General features: G+C 49.7%; 1 protein-coding gene and 1 long non-coding RNA gene across 3 annotated transcripts in view; both read right to left on the bottom strand.

Moving 5' to 3' along the window:
• Positions 1-450: 450 nt before the first annotated feature.
• Positions 451-19,172, bottom strand: part of ACBD6 (acyl-CoA binding domain containing 6) — a 59,220-nt gene continuing 40,498 nt past the window's right edge. For both annotated transcript variants that reach the window (XM_015869782.3, XM_085512125.1), the window contains 2 exons: positions 3,195-3,225; positions 451-883 (listed from right to left, as the gene is read on the bottom strand). In XM_015869782.3, the coding sequence (XP_015725268.2) occupies positions 729-883; positions 3,195-3,225 (186 nt within the window). In that variant the 3' untranslated portion in view covers positions 451-728. The remainder of the gene's footprint in view (positions 884-3,194; positions 3,226-19,172) is intronic.
• On the bottom strand, positions 11,295-17,868 carry LOC146758978 (uncharacterized). Its single transcript, XR_014932973.1, has 2 exons — positions 13,954-17,868; positions 11,295-13,770 (listed from the first exon to the last, which is right to left on the bottom strand). It is a non-coding gene; the product is annotated as an uncharacterized LOC146758978 (long non-coding RNA).

Raw genomic sequence — 19,172 nt, 5'->3', positions numbered from 1 at the left:
TTATTACCCACTGAGCCCAAGTTCCCTTCACATTATGGGCTGTGAGAGGTACAGCTGGTTGGTCCCCCTTGCCTTCCCACCAGGTGCTCAGTCAGGCTGTGAATTAGCATTTTGGCTGATGTAGGTTTGCTGATGCACCTCTAGGCTGTCCTGGGTGCATCCAAAGTGATGCAGCAGCCTGGCTTGTCCTTGCCATTGACTCAACACCTCCTGCAAGGGCTGGAAGGGACCCTAAGTGTTGGACTCTGCTGAGGAAAGGCACAAGGGAATGTACAGCCCACGGATGTAGAACAGAGGATGGCACCTCCCATCCCTACAGCCCTCCAGGAACCAAGCTGCTCATTCATGTTGGAGAAGACCCTTAAATCACCCCATCCCCACCGTGCCCACTGACCACATCCCTCAGCACCCTCATGTTCCTCCCTGCAAGAGAAGCAGGCAGAGACACTGTCCCAACACTGTGCTTATTTTATTTATAATAATTTTGCTTGGACCCAAGAGAAAAAAAAAACCCAAACCCTAAATGGTAACACAACCCCACGGCCCTGGCCGTGCCAGCAGCCCTCCCCAGCAGTGTGCACTAAAACACAGGTCCCATTCCCAGCCCTGTGCCCGCTCCCTCCCCTGGAATACTGCAAGATGTCAGAGCATGCAAAACCCTGACCCGAAGGCTTGGAGGAGAGCAGGGCTTTGCTGCACGATGGTACCCATCCAGCCTCATGGCACGGCTACACCTTGCCCGCTGTGTGCTGCTGCAGGGCCGAGGTGATGGCCTTACAGTCTGTCACCTCCTCTGGCAGGCAGCCCTCCTTGTCCCGCAGCGTGGGGTCGGCCCCGGATTGCAGCAGCAGCTCCACAATGTCGGAAAACTCACAGGCAGAGGCTGTGGGAAGGAGAGAGAGCAGGGTTAGGCCTCGGCCCTGGGCTGATTCCTGCCGGATCGGTGCCTCTTTGGTTTTAATTACAGTTCAGGTCCTTTTGCAGTAGAACCAACTAACTCTTTTTTTGCCGTTCAATGTTGTAAGCCGAAGATCTTTTGCATTACTCGGCAGTTTTACGCTGACCTGAAGTGACGAGTGGCAAAGTTTAATTAAAATAAAGGCAACGTGTGATTGAAGCTTATATAGAGCAGGATAAAAAGGAGGAAGAGAAGGGGATGATGCAAATCTGAAGGTTGGCAACCCAATGGTCTTTGAGGTGCCTTCCAACCTAAGCTGTCCTGTGGTTCTGCTGTTCTATGATGAAGCAGGGGCAGCAGGGATGTGGGAGAGACCAGAGGGGACACATCCCAGGGTGGCTGCAAAGTGGGGATTTCCATGGCTGTCATAGAGCTGCTGCCCAACCCTATAAGCATGGTGCCCATCCTCGCCCTGCTCCTGTGCGCCCTGGCTGGTGGCCATGTCCCCATGGGGGCCGTGTCCCCACAGAGCAGCCCCACCAGCAGATTTATGGCACCCTGGGCACCTCTATTTGTCAAGGGCCGGAGCGGCGCTCCTGACACCGGCATGGATGAAGATGAATTTCCATCCAGCGCAGTTCACCCAGCGACTCCATTAATCCTCAGGGTTCGGATGATGAATTTCTTTCTCTCTCCTATTTTCTTTTTTATTTATTTCCCCTCCGTTGTCCCCTCCCTCCGCCCTGCCACCGCACCGAGCTGAACAGATGGCTCTTTCCAAGGAAGACGGAGCGCCCGTGAGGACGCACAGCCTGCCCACCGCGCAGCCACGTGGCCACCAGCGCTCCGAGAAGCCTTGATTTCCTCTGGGAGCTGCAGTGGGATGAGTTCAGTATTCCCAGTGGGTGGGAGGATGGATGGATGGAGGCGAGGAGATGGGAGGCTGCGAAGCCATTTAGCAGGACCTGGCTCCCAAAGGCGAGCAGAGCCTTCGGGATGAGGCTGAGCGCTGGCCTCCGCTTAACCTCCGATTAAACCCAGGGTCAGCAGCGGGCAGGAGGAGGCAGAATTTATCACCCGGCGCAGCCCGCGGTTCGAGACCGGCTGTAATCAGGAGAGCTGTCGCCACAAGGACAGCTGTCAGGCCACGCTTGCTCGTAAAAAGGGATGGCTGCACCCTAAAAGCAGCCTCTCGTGGGGGTTAACCCTTCCTGGAAAGTCCTCCAACAAAAAGGGAGGCCTCGTTCTGCTCAGCAGCAGCCCCTCGTGCCTGTGGTGCAGTTAATAACTGGTTATAAAGTGCTTACATCAGGGCATCTTCAGCAAGTCTCAGTTTTAGGCCTCTCAGATCAGAACAATGAACTCAAGGCTGTGTTTGAGATTTGGGAGGTGTGTGAGCAGATCTGCAGTGGAATGGGATGGGAGCGTTGGCACCCGTGGGTTTGGCACCTGGAGAGGTGTCCCAAAGGCTGATAGGGTGGATAAGAAAAACAGCTGCGGAAATAATGTCAGTTAAACCAGTCATTCACCAAAAAGAGCAGCACTGACACAACACAACACATTTCCCACCTCAGCCAGAACACTAAGAAGTTGACAAATGAAGCATCCTACAGGAAAGATCACACAGGGACCATTCATACGTTATTGTAATCACAGCCCTGGTTCAGGGGCCTGGGAATCTGGCCGTTTAGATCCAGACCCAAATGCTGTGCCTCAGACTGATGGACTACAGAGCAATATTGCCATCCTGCTAACGTCCTTGTGGAGAGATCAGAGAGAGGCACAAACACTTCAGAATGACAAGTGTGCTCTTAATTACACAGTGACAGCCACTGAGAGAGAGGATAAAATCATAACTGGACATGCCTTAATTTTGGAACAAATTACCATGGAGATTAAATATTTTTTTCCCCTATTCCCTGCATATCAGCACTGTGTGTGTCACTTACGGCTCTCTATGTTTCTCATTTAGAGGTAGAACACTCTTTCAATTAAAAGGAATGCTATAAAATCTCCTATTTAATTAGCACGTAGCTGCAGGAGTGACACAAGCTGTAACTTCACTCTGCTTGGTTTGCTAGTAGATCCTCTGTGCTTCCAGCTGGCACCAAACTGGTTTGTAAGCAGAACACCCAGAGGTTAGCATCACACTGCTCATGGGCTTTGCCACCGGGTAATCAGATCCATCCTTCCTACTAATGCTGCTGCTGAAATTTGCTTTCTGTACGGAGGTGATTTGCTCCAGCTGCAAATCCATCCTGCTAAGAGGGAACAACCGTGCTGAAGGGCAGCTTACCATAATGGAGTGCAGTCTGGCCTTCCCCATCCTGAAAAACAACAATACTTGATGTTAGAGGTGTAAGCAACGCCGTGGGGACAGAAGCAAATTCCAGCCTTAAATAAATACGGTGAATCACAGCAATACTTTAACTGATCAACAGCCCCGTACACCCAGCTATCTAGCAGCCAGGCTTTGAATCAGCATCTGCCATCAATCCGTATTGATGGGTAATCAATACCTACCCACGCACCGGAGCGCGTGGAGCACGTCATGGCACAGGGATCATTCAGTTCACAGCGTTATCACTTCCAGCTCATAAAAATGAAGGATTTCAGCCCCACACCCTTACTTTGGGACCCTCAGTGCACCTGTGGAGATGCCTACTGAGAGCTTCTTTGCAAGCACAGCCTTGGATTGTTATTCAAGACACAGGTGAGGCACACGAGTGCTTATACAGCTCAACAAACAGGGAATAAAAGCTCTTTCCCCCCCGCACTGAATTCATCTTACGTCCCTGCTGTTCAGAACTCAGGTCTGTACAATGGTGAACAATGGTGTACAAGGCTGAAGTCATTTCTGGAGTCCTTCTTGTCTGCAGGTGAGGAAAGGAGCACCACAACCACAAGGAATGAGGGCTGTGACACACGTGGGGAGCTGGGATACGTGTTGTGGGGCTGGGTGATGAGCTCCCACACTTTGGGGTGCACGCCCCATCCCCAGCAGCACAGCCCTGGGCATCTCCTGCTCCTGCAATAGGGACAGGTGAAATAACAGACGGGAAGAATTACTGTCCCCTTTGCTTTCACTGCCCCATTGGGATTAGCCTCTAATTCAGCCCCTCGCCTCCTTAATGTATTTGCATCTGTTTATGTAGACTTAAGTTTTTAATTACCATCATCTTTGGGATTAAGGTGCAGATTCAACAGCCCGCTGGCAAAAGGGGAAAAAAAGAACAGGAAAACAGGCAGAAATCACCCAGAAAACTGCTCTGATAGACTGCTGTTTCCTAAGCCTGGTGATATCAAAGGCTTTAAGCACAGCCAGCTGGAAACCAGGAAGGAGTTGTGCTGCAGGGTGAGATGCTCTGCACCGACCTGGAGCGGGGCGGGAGGAGAGGCGGGCAGCGCGGATGAGTTATTGGAGAAGCAGAGTTAAAATATGCAGGGTGTGTGAGTGCTGGGGGATGGGAGGAGAGCTCTGCATCGCTGCCATCAAAATTGGAGCCAACAACAACAAGATGAAAGGCAGGTGGATGGGACTGGAGGTGCACAACGGGACCTGGGCACCCTGACGGCGATCCCTGTCTGGAGGATGGCTCAGAGGGTTGGTCCAGGAATGCTCCAGACATTTGTTCCTCTTCCAAAGGCTTGTGTGAAACATTGCTGCTTCAGCAGAGCTGTGCCGGCGGGGCTGGCGAGCCCTTCGTTTCAGAGCTGGCATTTATTAGTTGGAGAAAAGAGCAGGACCCAGCACACACAGCGCATCTCACCAACCCCAATGCCATTAAGAAAATAGACAGATTATTAATCCAGCGTTATGCAAACGTTGTTTACACTTTATTTACACCAGATTTGTTTTTCCCCTGTGAGCCTGACCGCTGGCCAGGTGCCATTTGTTCTACTTCTCCAATGTGATGCTATTTGCTTCTGTTTGCTCCCTGACAAATTTTAATCCAGGGAAATTCTTCCCCACTGAAACCCATGGGGATATTGGTTAGTTTAGATTATAGAAAGCACTGAGTCAGAGGGGGCATTTGTATGGCTGTTGTCACGGCTGCTCCATCAGTTCCTTCCTAACTGTGAATACAGAACGTTAGGTAATCCCAAGTGCTGGTGGCCTTAAGGGCAAGCCAAAAGAAGTTAGAAACATGCTTGTGTTCTGACAGAGCTACAGGAGCGCATGGAGTCTGTCCTGCAGCAACTGCCTCTTTGGGAACACTGTATCACAGCCCATAGCAGGACTGGCTGGGCCAAGAACTTAAGAACAAATGTCCACATTCACTGAAAGCATCAAAACAAAGATGCTGCCAAATGAGCCGCACATCCCACAGCCCAGGTCTGTGACAGATGTCTCTCGATGAAAATCCAGCTACTGGTGGGCAACTTATTGGATAACAGGATTGCACCGTGCTCCTGAGAAATTTAAGTGAGAGAAATGAGAGAAGATGGACCAAGTGCAGATGGACCAACTGCCTTATCCGTTAAGTGGTGCTATGGCTCCTGCACGCCAATTCTGTCCTATAAGAGAGGATTATATCAGAGCTTCCATCCCGCTGCTTGCTCCTTGGGAATTTCTGCTCCCTGCTGTACCTGAGATGAGGATTATGGAGCTATGGAGGTGTGGGAGAGCCTTGGTCAAGCCAAGATGGAAAACAACACACACAGTAACCCTTCCTCCTGATGGACGGTGCACACACTTGTTTTTTAAGGTATTCTTCCCCTCTCATTGCTGTTTATCCCTGTTTGTTCACGGGACATTTAAGGGAGCTCCTACTTGCAGCTCCCAATACTGGCAGGGATCACAGATAAGAGCGATGCAGAGATAAGAGTGTTTAACAGCTCGGGTTCAGCAGCGTGGATGGGCAACAGAGATAAATATTTACACGAGGTCTTTAGAAGGTGAGTGAATAAGAGGGCTGGAATTATACAGACTCTGACCAAGCACTGGTGCTTAGGAGCTGTGAATATAAATCTCTGCAGCCTCACGACGCAGGCTCACTCAAACCAGGGATATAAAGAATAGCAAGAAAATACTTCCCTGAGCAACGTGGGCTGACACATCCAGCCTGAAATCCACCGGACAGCTCAGAGGATGGCCCTCCACGGCCTTTCTTTTCATTTTCATGCTTCTGTGGCTCACAGCAGTCGGGGTTTTGGGCACGTGCCATTAACACATGCAAAATGAATGTTTGTACAGTTGAGGTGCTGGATGAGTGAATCACTGTGGGTGTAGTGCTGGCATTCCAAAGCTGTGCTTCAGTTTGGGATCTGATGTTCTTTAAGGTCTCAGTGTTATACCAGTGTGCACCCATACACACACTGATGTTTAATTGGTTCCTGATCCTCAAAGCAAGACCGGTGACCCCAAGTTGAGGAACAATACCACCTAACAGCGGGTTGCAAATTATCCAGACAGGGCTTGGGTATCCCACCATAATATCCCCATTTAATCTTGCATGCAGGTAGGCTTGGCAGTGTACTGAGACCACTCCTGGCACTGAGATGCCCCTCTTTCCTTCCATGTCAAGGCACGGGGCAGACATCCCTGGGGATGGGAGGTGCTAGAGAGATCTTTATCATCACCTCTCCATCCCTTCTCTAAAGCCTATCACCAGGCTATCACAGGTCTATCTCCTAAGTGCCTCCCAGATAAATTAGACCTGCATAGAGAAGCAATTATTACATTTCTAATGGTATGGACCCTTACAGCACAATCTCCTACTGAAAGGCAAAGGAAATTGCATTAGCTTTTGTTTGATTCAACATTATGATGGAAGGAGGAGGGGTGCAGAAGCCCTTTAAAACCAAGCTTAGGAGCTGAGGTTCCTTCTCTTCAGGGGCCCCTTACTCCTACCTATGGCCTGAGCGTCCTGCTTCATTCAGGTGCTATAACACGAAGGTGCCCTCTACTTCCAAAGCCAGGTGTAAGAAATCTCAGGGAGCACCTGATACCCAGGAGCTTGCTCTCCCTGGAAGCCTGCCCTTGCTAATGCACCCAAACCCACTGGCCTTGGGAGTTCAGAGGGCCAGCGTGACGCTAATCCCTCATCGCCCTACTTTCCAACTGGTGCTGCACCTACATTTCTACGTGTGATTTCAATAGGATTTATCCCATCCACACCACCATCAGCATCTAGTGCTTTTGGTACTGCCACTGCCTCAATATCCCCGTGCAGAAGGGGATGTCCTTGATTGCAGAACGAATTTTCACCCCAATTTGCTCTTGGTGCCCTGAGCACAGCTGGGTGTTTGTACAGATGTGCTTATAGGTTGCCCCAGATAATGTTTGCTGCCGTCTGTTGCCTCCAGAATCAGGTGTTGTCATCCCTGTGTGTTAGTGTGATACAATTGTGTCAGCATAAGACAAAAGCTGTTGGGATGCAGGGATGCAGGGAACAGGGATCAAATCCGGGTCTGGAAGGAGCCAGACTTCCCCAAAGCTACCTTGAAGGCTGCAAGCAGGATGGCCCAAAGCTGCTCCTTCTCTTACCTTTGAAGTCAAACATTGCCAAGACACTAAAATATCCCTTCTCTGGGTGCTTCCCTGCCCCCCTCCCCACATAAAAGTTCCTTACTCCCTGTTCTGCTCTCGTGCTGCTTTATCACTTTAGCAAATACCTGGTTATTTAAGGGGCAGGATAAATGGGCTGAGACAGCTTTCCCATCCCCAATTCACTAGGGAACGCTTGGAAATTCCACCTGACACCAGGACCGAGCTCTGCTCTTAAACAATCTCCCGTCTGATCCGATTGTTCCCCAGTGGGGAGGCAGGCTGCAGCTCGCTCAAGAGTCATTGATTGGATTAACAGCCTAATTCCCAACAGATGAATAGAATACTGATGTCTTGTCAGCCCACATCATAGAAGGAAAACACAATCTGCTTCTACAGCCCCGAAATTTAACCCTTTGCTTCCCCCTTTACCCCCACCCCCCACAGTGCACAAGGGTCCGGCACTTCCAGCCCAAGATCCTTCCATTTGCATGACAAAAGCTCTATTAACCTTTGGGACAGTTGGCCCAGCCAACCCAATGCTGGGGGCTCAGGTGTTATTCTTCATGAGGTTGGTTTTGTAAGAAGCTACAGAAGAGATTTATAACAGGACCTTCACTTGTTCCCTATTTTACAACCTGTCCTTAAAGGAAAGACTGTGTGCTTCACCCTAAGTGGTGCAAAATTCATTAGTTTAACAATATTTATCCTAAAACACAGTGGGATCGAGCATTTCTGCTGTACATCACTCAGCTGTGCCTCTGTCCTAGCCGGGATGCCCAGTGATCAACCAACCCCACCTCGCAGAGCTCCTAATGGAGACATTAATGTTTCCTTACCTCATAGAAAGACCGTGATCAGAAATTAATTGCTATTGGTCAAACGTTCACTGCTGTAAGAGGAGGGCTGTGTGCATATTAAAGAGATTCTCCCAGAAAGAAGTATCTATGAACTCCTTGGCTCTACCTCCTTTTATTTCCTTGCTCAAGGAGTAAGAATAAATAAAACCCATACCATTTTAGGAAGCACGTTCAGAACAACCTATGTTTTAAATATCATTGGCATCCAACATGCTCTGGGTTCTGTTGCCTTCCTTCCCATACAAAGAAGTGCCCTAAGGTCTAAGTAGGGTTGGCTTCCCAACCCTTCAGCATTCTTCCCACCTCTGCAAAGCACATTGTGGGTCAACTGAGAGTGCCCAGCTTGGGTAATATTTGCATTTTATAGCTCCCATGAACAGTGGTAACATCCCCTCCATTACTCTTTAATTCTAAAAGAGCTAATTAGCCCAGACATAGCAGACAAAGTGTGTGAGGATAGCTACCTACATCCTTTGTTTTTTCCCTTCCAGCAGCACCTGTTAGCCATGATCATCTTCCAGACTGTCATTTCACAACACTCATATGCATACAAAAGGCTGAGCAAACAAAGCTTTCTGTTTGGGTCCTTTGGCCACCCCTTCAGAGGTGCTCCTTGTTCAAAGCATGGGCAGTCAAAAGCCAACAGGCTGCACCTAAGCAAACAATTAGCGAGCGACGCTGTGCCGAATCAAACAATTCAATTAATGTGCTGTCAGTGCTGCTATTTTAAAGCCTAATTATTAGCTCCCTTGGCAATTTGATACCATAATGTTTCATTTTCATCCCGGATTGAACTGCGCTACGAAGGCAATAAATAAATAAGCAGAGTGACCCCTGCCCAGCCCATCCCTGCGCTGTAATATGGCTGCGTTGTGTATTCCCGAATCCAGGTTAAGGATGGGGACTGGGGCAGTTGTGCCCTGGAACCAGCAGACTGCAGGTTTTATAAATACATACAGAAATAATTAAAATCTAAGGGGTTTAGAAGGGTTAATCTCCTTTAAATAATCTCTGCCACAAAGCCTGTAAAGTCACTGCTGGCGCCGTGCCTGCGTGGGACCGGCTGTCGGAGCTCAGGGCAGCACGTGTGGTGCTGCTGATGCTGTAAGCACAGAGATACATGTCCAGCAGCAAGGTGCTGTGCTGCTCTGTTTGGCTGGGCCTGTTGGGATGTCAAGGCTTGTGTTGAGAAGAATGTAAAGGGACTCACGACCACTTGTCCTATGAAGGGCTGAGCCCACAACCAGAAGTGGCCAAGATGTTGCATCTCTGTCAGCTGTAACGGCATCAGAGGTACCACCCTGTGTTTCACCACCACCTCTTCAAGTGCTAGTTTTAAAGCCAATGGCTGAGTGGTCATTAGAGATAAAAAAAAGAAAAAACAAAGGCAAAGCACACAAAGCAACCCTGTGGAGGTAGAGCAGTACCTGACCAAGGGGTTTGGCTTCACCTCCAGCAAAGGCAGGGGTGGCTGAAATGCTGCACACATGCACAAGTACCATAGCAGCTGCAGGAAGGAAGGCTCCTGCCTCCCATACTGTCCCCATACCTGCAGGCATAATGCCCTCCTGCACTTCTGCACTGCAGCCAGGAGTAATGCAGGAGTGGGCATGTGGCAATTAATACCTTGGCTACAGGCACAGCTCGTGTGTTCCCATGTTTGGATGGTCAGAACCATCCTTGGGCTTGGAGCTGTACAGACTCACTAAATGATGTGCACGGGTCTCCCAGGACAGCCGCCTTCCCCCTGAGCATGGCTGCTTCTTAAGCCTGACGACTGCTCTGTGGCTAATCTGGATTTAGCAGGCGTTCGGCATGCAGCCGTCTGCTGGGGAAGGCAGCAGGGCCTGGCCCATGTGCTGGGTGCACCGCTGCCAGGGAGGGTGTAGGAGCCCATATAGGAAGCTTCCTATCCATATCCACAACCTCCCTGGGTTGCCCAAGGAGGCTGTGGATGCCCCATCCCTGCAGGCATTCAAGGCCAGGCTGGATGTGGCTCTGGGCAGCCTGGGCTGCTGGTTGGTGACCCTGCACACAGCAGGGGGGTTGGAACCGGATGATCATTGTGGTCCTTTTCAACCCAGGCTGTTCTATGATTCTAGGATTCCTTCCCCCAAAGGGCTGCTGCTTTGTGATGTCTAATGGCCCTTTCACAGCCTCAGGAGCTGATTTAGCATTTTTTTATAAGGCCGTTTGTGCACAATACCCCTTTTTTGTCTTATCATCCACCACCAACACAACTACAGGCTGGGCTCTGGAAGCTCTCTGCTTATGATCCATGGGACTGTTCCCTGATGGAAGAAGGGAGAAATAAATGAGAGGAAGAAGGTTTGTTAGCGCTGCTCTTTCACAGCCAGCCAGATTTCCAACCAGATTTTATGAAGTGCCAATACTGAAGAAATAAAGGTATGAAAGCCATCTGGAGGAAGCTGCCTCAGGTCATCCCACTATCAGTAGACGGAATTTCTCAGTGGAACCACAACACTGTTAAAACACAGCCAGCTAAATACAGTTAGTGAGATGCAGAATGGATCTTCACTTTAAGGGCTCTGAACAAACAGCCCTTGCTCCCTGCTCTCCATATTATAGAAGTGCTCCTAATGAAATGCAGCAGGATCAGGAGGCGACCGGGGAAGATCGTGGCCAACTTTACACCAGACAGATTTATGCTCAGGGATGCCCTGTTTGTGAATGAGATGCAGAAGGAACAGGCTCCCCATTCACGGTGTAAGGTCAAGTTCCCCAGCACCGCTTGGTCTGAGGGCTGGGGCTGAAGTCACAGTGCAGAGCAGGGCCGCCCCATTTGCTGCCCCATCAGCCCTGGGGAGCTTGCTGGACCCTGACATCTGTCCCAGCACACAGTAGTGCAGGGGCTCATGTGGCACGGGTGGGCTGTGGGAGCAGCAGATGGCACGGGCTGGTGGGCCACCGACCCAGGACAGCGCTGACCCCGGGGTGAAAGGCTGCGCATCTCCCATCACCCATCCCCTGAGCCCCTTCGAAGCAAGTGTTGATGCATTAATCTTTGTGACTGACAGAAACAAACTGCAAATGGAAGGTTCCACGGGGGAACCTTTATTTATTTGGAACTGAAACGCCGCTTCAAAACATAAAGTTAGGGGCTCTCTTTGATCTCATTCATTCATCAGAAGCGTTGCTGCTCAATGACATTTCTTCCCTCCCGGGAGGCAAAAGCACCGAATGCAAAGAGCGCATCGCTGCACGTCAGCCCTGAGCACAGCACTGCAGGACAGTGAGGACTGCTGCAGTAAATAATGAACTGGGCTTGTGCTTCCCCTGCACATCCTTCCTGACCTGCTTACCACCAGTCAGGGTGCTGAGCTGGCTGGGCAGGGTGAATGCTTCAGCATGGGGACACTTCCCAAAGCCATCAGGCGGAGGGGTCAGGCTGCTGTGTGCTTGTTGGGTTGTTTTTTTAAACCACACAAGCTAATGCTTTAAGAGTGTCTTGATGGAATCAGGGAAATTGGATTGTCCCCCCATTTGCTGGCCTAAAACAAGCCTTTTTTTTATTTATCCCATTAGAGGAACACAAGAAAAACCTTTTAAATGTCACTAAAATTTCCCCTGCATTGCAAAACCCAGTCAAAAGGGTTTTAATTTTCCCCGAGACCTCTTAAGTAATGCAGAGTGTCAAGGTTTAATACGTTGCGGGTAGGGGATTGTCTGCAGCCTGTGCTGTTCCACCAGGGTGACTCCGGAGGGTCGCTCCTGTTTGCTGGATGGGATCCTTGGCCACGCTGAGCTCCCCAGCATGTAGCACTGAGGTCGGTTGTGGTGGTGAGGAGTGAGATGGGGTAAGGGGAAGGATGGACCTCCCCCTGGGTCTCCAAAAATGCAGCAGTGCTCATCCCTCACCTGTCATTTTGGTCTGTGAGTTCGGCTACTCATGTTTTGTGAGTGCCTATAATTTATAGGCTTTACTTATTTATTTACGAGGACTAAAGAGTCTTGGCAAGAGGCACTTATGTATGCTGACACGAGGCTCCGAATTCCCCTGGAGTATTTAATATGACAGACATCAGCTTAATATCAGCGATGGAGCCCAGAACTGACAAGTGGAAGCACACAAAGCCTTCGTGCTGTGAGAGAAGCACTGAACAGGGCGGGACGAGGCTCCATCCAGCAGACCCAGCATTGGCACCTTGGTGCTCCTTGAGCTTCCCAGGGGTGCCCAGCTGAAACGTGCCCATTTGTGTGGCTCGCCAGGGTGTCCTAACAAGTCTGAATCTATGCAACCTGTGTCCGAGCATCAGAGTTGGGACTCAAAGCATCCTTCGGGCTAGATGGGACTGAGGGACCAGCTGCAGTCACTCAGGGCTGTTGGCTGCTTAGTTCCCCTCATGTCCCCAGCTGTGGAAGAGATGGGGAACTGGAGGGCTCTGTGTGCTTGAGCCCAAACCCATGGAGAGCTGGTGAAGGTGCAGAGCCAGGCAGAGCAAGGAAGAGGAGGGGAATCACAGCCCCTCACTGAGCCGCAGCAAAACACACCCCTGAGACTGAGATGCTGCCTCCTGAGCTTCCCTACAGGGCCACACAATCTGCTTTACAATACGTCCAAATTCAGCATGGAAATCAGAAAAAAAGGGGGGAAAAGCCCCCCGAAGAGCTGGTTATTGGAGCAAGGGCTGCATTAAAAGGATCAGGAGGTGGGGGGCCCAGGGGGTGGGGGGGGGAGGGAATGGGATAAAGTAGCGGGTCTAATCAAATCAGTTTAAAAAGCTGCAGCCTCTCCAAGTTAACCTTGCCAATCAGCCTGTGAGCGGGTGCATGTCTGTGCACATTAAAGTGGAAGGGCGTCCTTGAACCCGCAGCCCGCTCCGTCCTCACCGCAGCCCACGTGGATGATATCGTGGTACCCGACAGAGAGCAGCCCAAGCTCAAGGCTGCCTGCCCATGCCTGAGCCCAGCTCTGCTCCAAGGGGCTGCTCCCTGAGGTGAGCACCGGGAGATTTAGCCAGCAAGAGTTGGTTTAAAAAGGACAAAAAGAAGACAGGAGACAAAAGGAGCAACCCTCCCCTTGACAAATGCGGTTGCATTGAGGCTGGCAGCTGTGAGATGCATTACTAACCTCCACTAATGACTGAGGGCACAGAAGTCACTTTAAAATAAATATTCACTAGGAATTACACGGGTAATCTAAAGGGATTATCCTGCTGCCTTAACAGGTCCATAAACTAAACGCTAAATGGTCTACACAAGTGTTTGCATTAATTCTGACCTAAATCAACCCTCCTGCTAAAAGCCAGATTCGGTTTTGGAAGCGGCGTGTCTGCTTTCAGTTAACATGCTTGTGAACATTCCCAGACTCTTGCTTGCCTGGAGGAAAAGCAGGATGGAGTTGCTGGATGCCACAAGTGTGCCAGCAGGCAGGAGAGCTCTGGTAGAAGTGTGAGTCCAGAACACAGGTACCCACATCACAAGGGTCAGCTTCAGGAGTGAATCCTCACTCACCCTGCATGAGCCTGAGAGCATCATGTCAGCCTGCAGTAAGCCCTGCTCTAAAAGAAAACTTCATTAATAACTGCAAAGCAGACACAGTTTTCCCTCCCAGCCCCAGCTGGCAAGGTGTGATGTCAGCCAGGTGCAGAAGCAACCCAGCAGACAGCAGCCCTGTGGGGTAGGCTGCCAGCACAGCACTGCTCAGCTGAGATAACCCCAGCAGCACGAGTACACGCACTTACTTGCCAAGGAGGACTAAAGCCTTCAAGAGGGACTCAGAGCAGGGCGGGATGTGAACGGGCAGAGACCACATCCATGTGTGTATCAATGGGAATGGTGATGGGACCAGCTGCAAACATTCCCAGCTCCTGAAGCAGCATTATGGGAGAGCCCTGCTATGGAGAATCACAGAACCATTAGAGTTCGAAAGGACCTTTCAAGGCCATCTGCACCCACTCCCTGCACTGAGCAGGGACACCCACAGCTCCATCAGTGCTCAGAGCCCATCCAGCCTGACCTTGGCTGTCTGCAGGGATGGGAGCACCCACACCTCTGTGGGCAGAATGGGTGGCTGCAGATTCCTTCTCCTTTGGGAAATCTATTCTGTCGTTGGCAAGGCCAAAAGTTTGAAGCCCTCCTTTCATTGCTCCTTCCTCCAAGTGCATGACCCCGTGAAGGGAGCAGTCCCCAGGTCCCTGTGATTTTATGCAGCTGGAGCGGAGCAACTGTGCGCCAGCATAAAATTCCAAGATAGACAGCTTCCCTTGGTGGCTTCTCACACCTTGAGTGCTCAGGAGACAATACCCTTCTCTGAGAAGAGGCACAGTGCTACCGAGTGATGGTACATATTAATTTCTAAAAGAGGATTTTAATCATGCGACGTCCTCTGCAGTCGCACAGAATTTAATCTCATTGCTGACAGTGGGTGATGGGGGAGCATGTTAAGTGGAAAAGTTGTATTCCAGCCCTCCCTGCAGATGTGTGCTCCCGGCAGACCCTGGGAGGATGGCACAACCCACCACGGTCTCTCCCTGCTGAGCAGCCCTGGCTGAGGTCCCCCAGCACAGTGCAGCCCAGCAGACACACAGCGTGTTCCCAACCTCCCGTGCCAGGCTCACCTACACGTACTAACACGGTTAGCATTTATTAAGGCTTACTTTACAAATATGGATTTATTAATCTAGGCAAGACCTGGGGATACATGCACATAATACTGCCAGGTTACAGGCACTGAGACACACAGAACACCCACCCCCCGGCTGGTGGCTCAAGGTCAAGCAAGGAATGCAGCCCACGGTGGGATTAGCTTCAGGATGCTGAGCTCCTCACACTGTGCTGTGACCGTTAGGACATCCTGTCCTTTGCCACATAAGGTCTTCCCTCTTCTAATGTGACCTGCCCTCACCTAAGCCAACATCTAAGAATCCTGCCTTCTCTGAGTAATATGAGAAAAGAACCCAGAACCAAAGCCTGAAATCTGTGATCTGACACCCCTGTATGGGAAATCACAGCTTGAACCACTGATTAATCAGCTGAGGCAAGTGTTGGGTCAGCTGCGGGAGCACAGGTGAGAGTAATGGAGCTGTGCTCCAGGAAGGGGTGGAACTCGACTCCACCTCCTCTGAGACCTCATTTAAGGGCTGACCACCACTGAGGCAGCATCTCTTGGAGATTGCTCCCTAGTGGAGACTGCCTCAGCTCTCTGGTCCAGGCATCAATATTGGTGAGTTTTCTTTACTAATAACCTTTGACTATTTATCACCATCTTGGTCAACATCTTTATATTAGCCACCTTTAAACCATCCTCTGCTACCACCTTTACAGGCCCCTTCCCTCCCCCCCATAGATACATTTGAAATTAGGGTAACCTAAGTGATGGCTTGAGCAGAAAACAATTCACTGAGTCACAGAATGGCTCCTGTTGGATCATTGAGCTCCAGCCCCTGCTGTGGGCTGGTTGCCTCCCAGCTCAGGCTGCCCAGGGGCCATCCATGGCCTGGGGTACCCACAGCTCTGGGCAGCCTGAATTCCACAGAATCACTGCAGATAAATGAAGAAGACATATGTTTTCAGGAGGCGCACTTTGGATCAACCCTATGGATCCAATGATTCTGTGTCAGCCCACTGTGCACACTTGTGATTTATGGCCTGTAATGCGTGGTATGTTCTTTGTGCTCCCGGTTCACCTGGAGCAGGGGCAGGAAGCATCTCCCTTCCTAAGTGTGTCACCCATAAATGCAAAGAAATGCCTTTTTATTTTCCCCCTTCCAAACACAAATCCATCATAAGAGGTATAGTGGGAGCAGGGCCAACCCCAGCACACCTACCTCAATCTGCAGCCACTGCACAGCCCTAATGCATGCAGCCCTCTCCCAAACTGAGCACATCCCTTAATGCATGGAGCCCATTAATGCGTCCTATTTTCCTGCATTAACCAAGCAAACGTTACAAAGTGGGTCCCCGTCACAGCCTGACCCATTTTGAGAGCCCACCGAAGCCAAACTGACTTTTATTTCTTAGCAAAATACATAAAAACGGGGCTCCAATATAAAGCAACCAGTTGCAGCCTTGCAGGATTAGTTGGATGAACCCGTCAGTGTATATAATCAGCTTAATGGCAACAAAGATCGTGGTACAGGGAGTGCAGCTGTGACACTCAGGCATTGCACTGAAGGGACAGGTTTGCATAGGGCTGGGCTGCTCTCCTTGATTTCCAGCCTTTTTTCCACTCTCTTTGCAGTCAACAGCCCCATCAGCTCCATTAGCATGAAAGAATTAAGGAGGGGAATGGGTAGGGTGGAGCAATTTACGTCCGTGGGTCAGCATGCTTACACAGCTGCATATAATTCAATTAAATGGACAAATAAAGCAGTGCTAGTTGTTTTCCAAACTCCGGTTAATTTTAAGTTAATTCCCACTCTGCTGTGGGCTGAAGAGCTGCCTGCTGATGCCTAAGCAAGAAGCTCTGGTTTTTGAGGTACGTTGATTTATGGCTTTTGATAGTAAATCCAAGCACCAGACACTAACTAAGCAGCTATACCTTAAACCTATTCACAGGCTCCTAGACATCCTTTGGGTTGGAAGGGACCTTAAAGACCACATTGCTGCAACCCATTGCCATAACACCTGCCACAGTCAGAGCTTCTCTTGCTTTCTCCAAAATGCCCATTCAACACTCAGTGCCATCCTTCCCACCAGAAATACTAACACTTAGCAGTTCTGAGTGTACGTAATTCGTAAAGCACTAAGCAAATAAGCACTCCCTTAAAGGAAAACCTTATTGACAGGCTACCTGGCACTGAGCTCACAGCCCACCAGCAACGTCAGGAGAGGCCAGATTTGCACATGTCAAGTCCATCATCTGTGGATGCTTTCAAAGTTTTGCTTTTTGTGACTGAACAAAACGCATCTCTGGAGCCATTATAGGAATTAGTTGGAAAGGGTGGGGGAGAAGGAGGAGCAGTTGTGAGCGGCCATGCACCCCTATGAGGACATTTAGAAGCATCTGGCTCTGAGATATTAAGAAAGGGGGGAAAAAAATTAATCACGTTGGCTAGGGAAAAAAAAAAAGCCTGGCATCAGCACAGCCACCTTGTCATAAGGCAGATATTAATAATGGGAGCCTCCAGGGAATGCTCTGACATCTGAAAGATCCACTTCCTGGCTATCACAATGCGAGCAGCTTTAACTGATGCCTTTTTGAAACCTTCTGAATCTCAGTCTTAAGCACTGCTTAGGAATATATATATACATATATATATGCAGCAAAATGAAACCCTTGGTGTTAAAGATGAACTGCTCAATGCATTACTCTCTTTCCTAGGTGTTAAAAGGTGTGTGCAAAGGAAAGCAATGCTCCTCGCTGCTTTTAACTACAGCAGAATGGAAGAATGCCCAGAAAGTGGATGCAGAAACACTGGGTACTGGAGCTGTAGTTAGCAGGTGAATAGGATGTTAGGAAAACAACACGATGTGTTCAAGAAATGTGCAAGGGATGTGTTTCAGTAGGTAATACTGGTGGATGGTTGGACCTGGTGATCTTAGAGGTCTTTTCCAACCTTAATGATTCTGTGATTCTAAAAGGCTGCTTTTCCAAAGGCACCTGGACACCTCTTCCCAATGGACAGCCAGAGTCTGGGGATCCCCTGCTGTGTGGGCATCCCTTGACACAGCATCTAAACCAGAAATGCCCAGGGTTTGAGTAGGACCTAAAGTCGGTGACACAAAACCATGACCATCTCCAGGTGTTGGATGGTGATGCACAGCCAACTCAAACACTGCAGCAGCCACAAAACGTGCATCTCCAGGTTAGAACAATGATTGAAAAACATGGAGGTGGGTCTCTAAACGCTATTTGGTGATGCAGGGGATGCTGGCATAGGAACTAACAAGCAGTCACATCAAATAAGATGGGTTGCAGCTGGCAAGCCTGGCTGGGCAATTCCCCAGCTGGGGAGTATCACAAAGGCATGCTCCATTTAGGAGCAGCAAACTCTGATGTCGAAGTGGATGCTGACCCTCTGGAGAGCAGCTGGGCACAAGGTGGAAAGCAGCATCCCTGAAGAAAAGCAGAGCCACCGTGAGTGCTACTGTCTGCTCAGATTTAGGAATAATTCTGCAGCCTGTTAAATCACCCTGTCCCAAGAGGAAACGTTTTCTGCATGGGGTACAGCTGTGATACATTCCTATGCAAATGAATCAATTTTCTCTTTTCCTCTATGAAAAGTCTCCCATTTTTTCCCCATCACTGCATTTATCTCCCCGTGGACTTGATAAAAACCAGCACTGATCAAAGAAAGGGACACATTCAGCCCAGAGATACACGTAGATAAAAGTCCCACTGGTTTCAGTGGGGAACTCGCAGGCTTACCCTTCATCAGAAGCCCTTGGTAATGACACCTTATCAGCTTTTAAGCCCTCCAATGTAAGAGGACCCTGCCATGACTCAGAGTCACTGCTGGCACTGCCTGGGGAAGAACAGAGCCAAGAATGCCATTTTTCTGCTGATCTCTTTTTCTTCCTCTCTTCCTTCCATTCCCTCAACCTTTCCAACTGCCCTACCTGTCGCACTGCATTTGGTGCCAACAGGAACTCTTTGGGAGAGGGACAGTGTTTGATCTTGCCTGATGCCTTGGCTGGCACCGCTACCATCTGCAGCAAGGAGCTCAGGGCAAAACCAACCTATTGATGTGCCTGTCTGTGTTTCTCATAGTTTCTGTGGGATCAGTTGTTCCTAGGTAAATTCAGAGAGCTGTTCTATATTACTATGTACATGTAGACAAGAGAGCCCCGTGAGCTGATATAGACCAAAAGGAAAAATAAGATGATGTAATACAGGTCAAAATGAATGATTCCCACATATGCTCTAGTTCACATCATCTTCAGTTTTAGACTCTAATAGATACACATTCATAAACCACAACGTAAAGACTGATGACCCCAAGCTGCTGTGGTTTAGCAA

The sequence above is a fragment of the Coturnix japonica genome, chromosome 11 (assembly GCF_054131305.1).
Source record: "Coturnix japonica strain WE chromosome 11, WE-NBRP24, whole genome shotgun sequence".
In the NCBI taxonomy this organism is placed as follows: domain Eukaryota; kingdom Metazoa; phylum Chordata; class Aves; order Galliformes; family Phasianidae; genus Coturnix; species Coturnix japonica.
The sequence above is the reverse complement of the archived record's forward strand: the minus strand, read 5'-3'. Positions and strand labels throughout refer to the sequence as shown.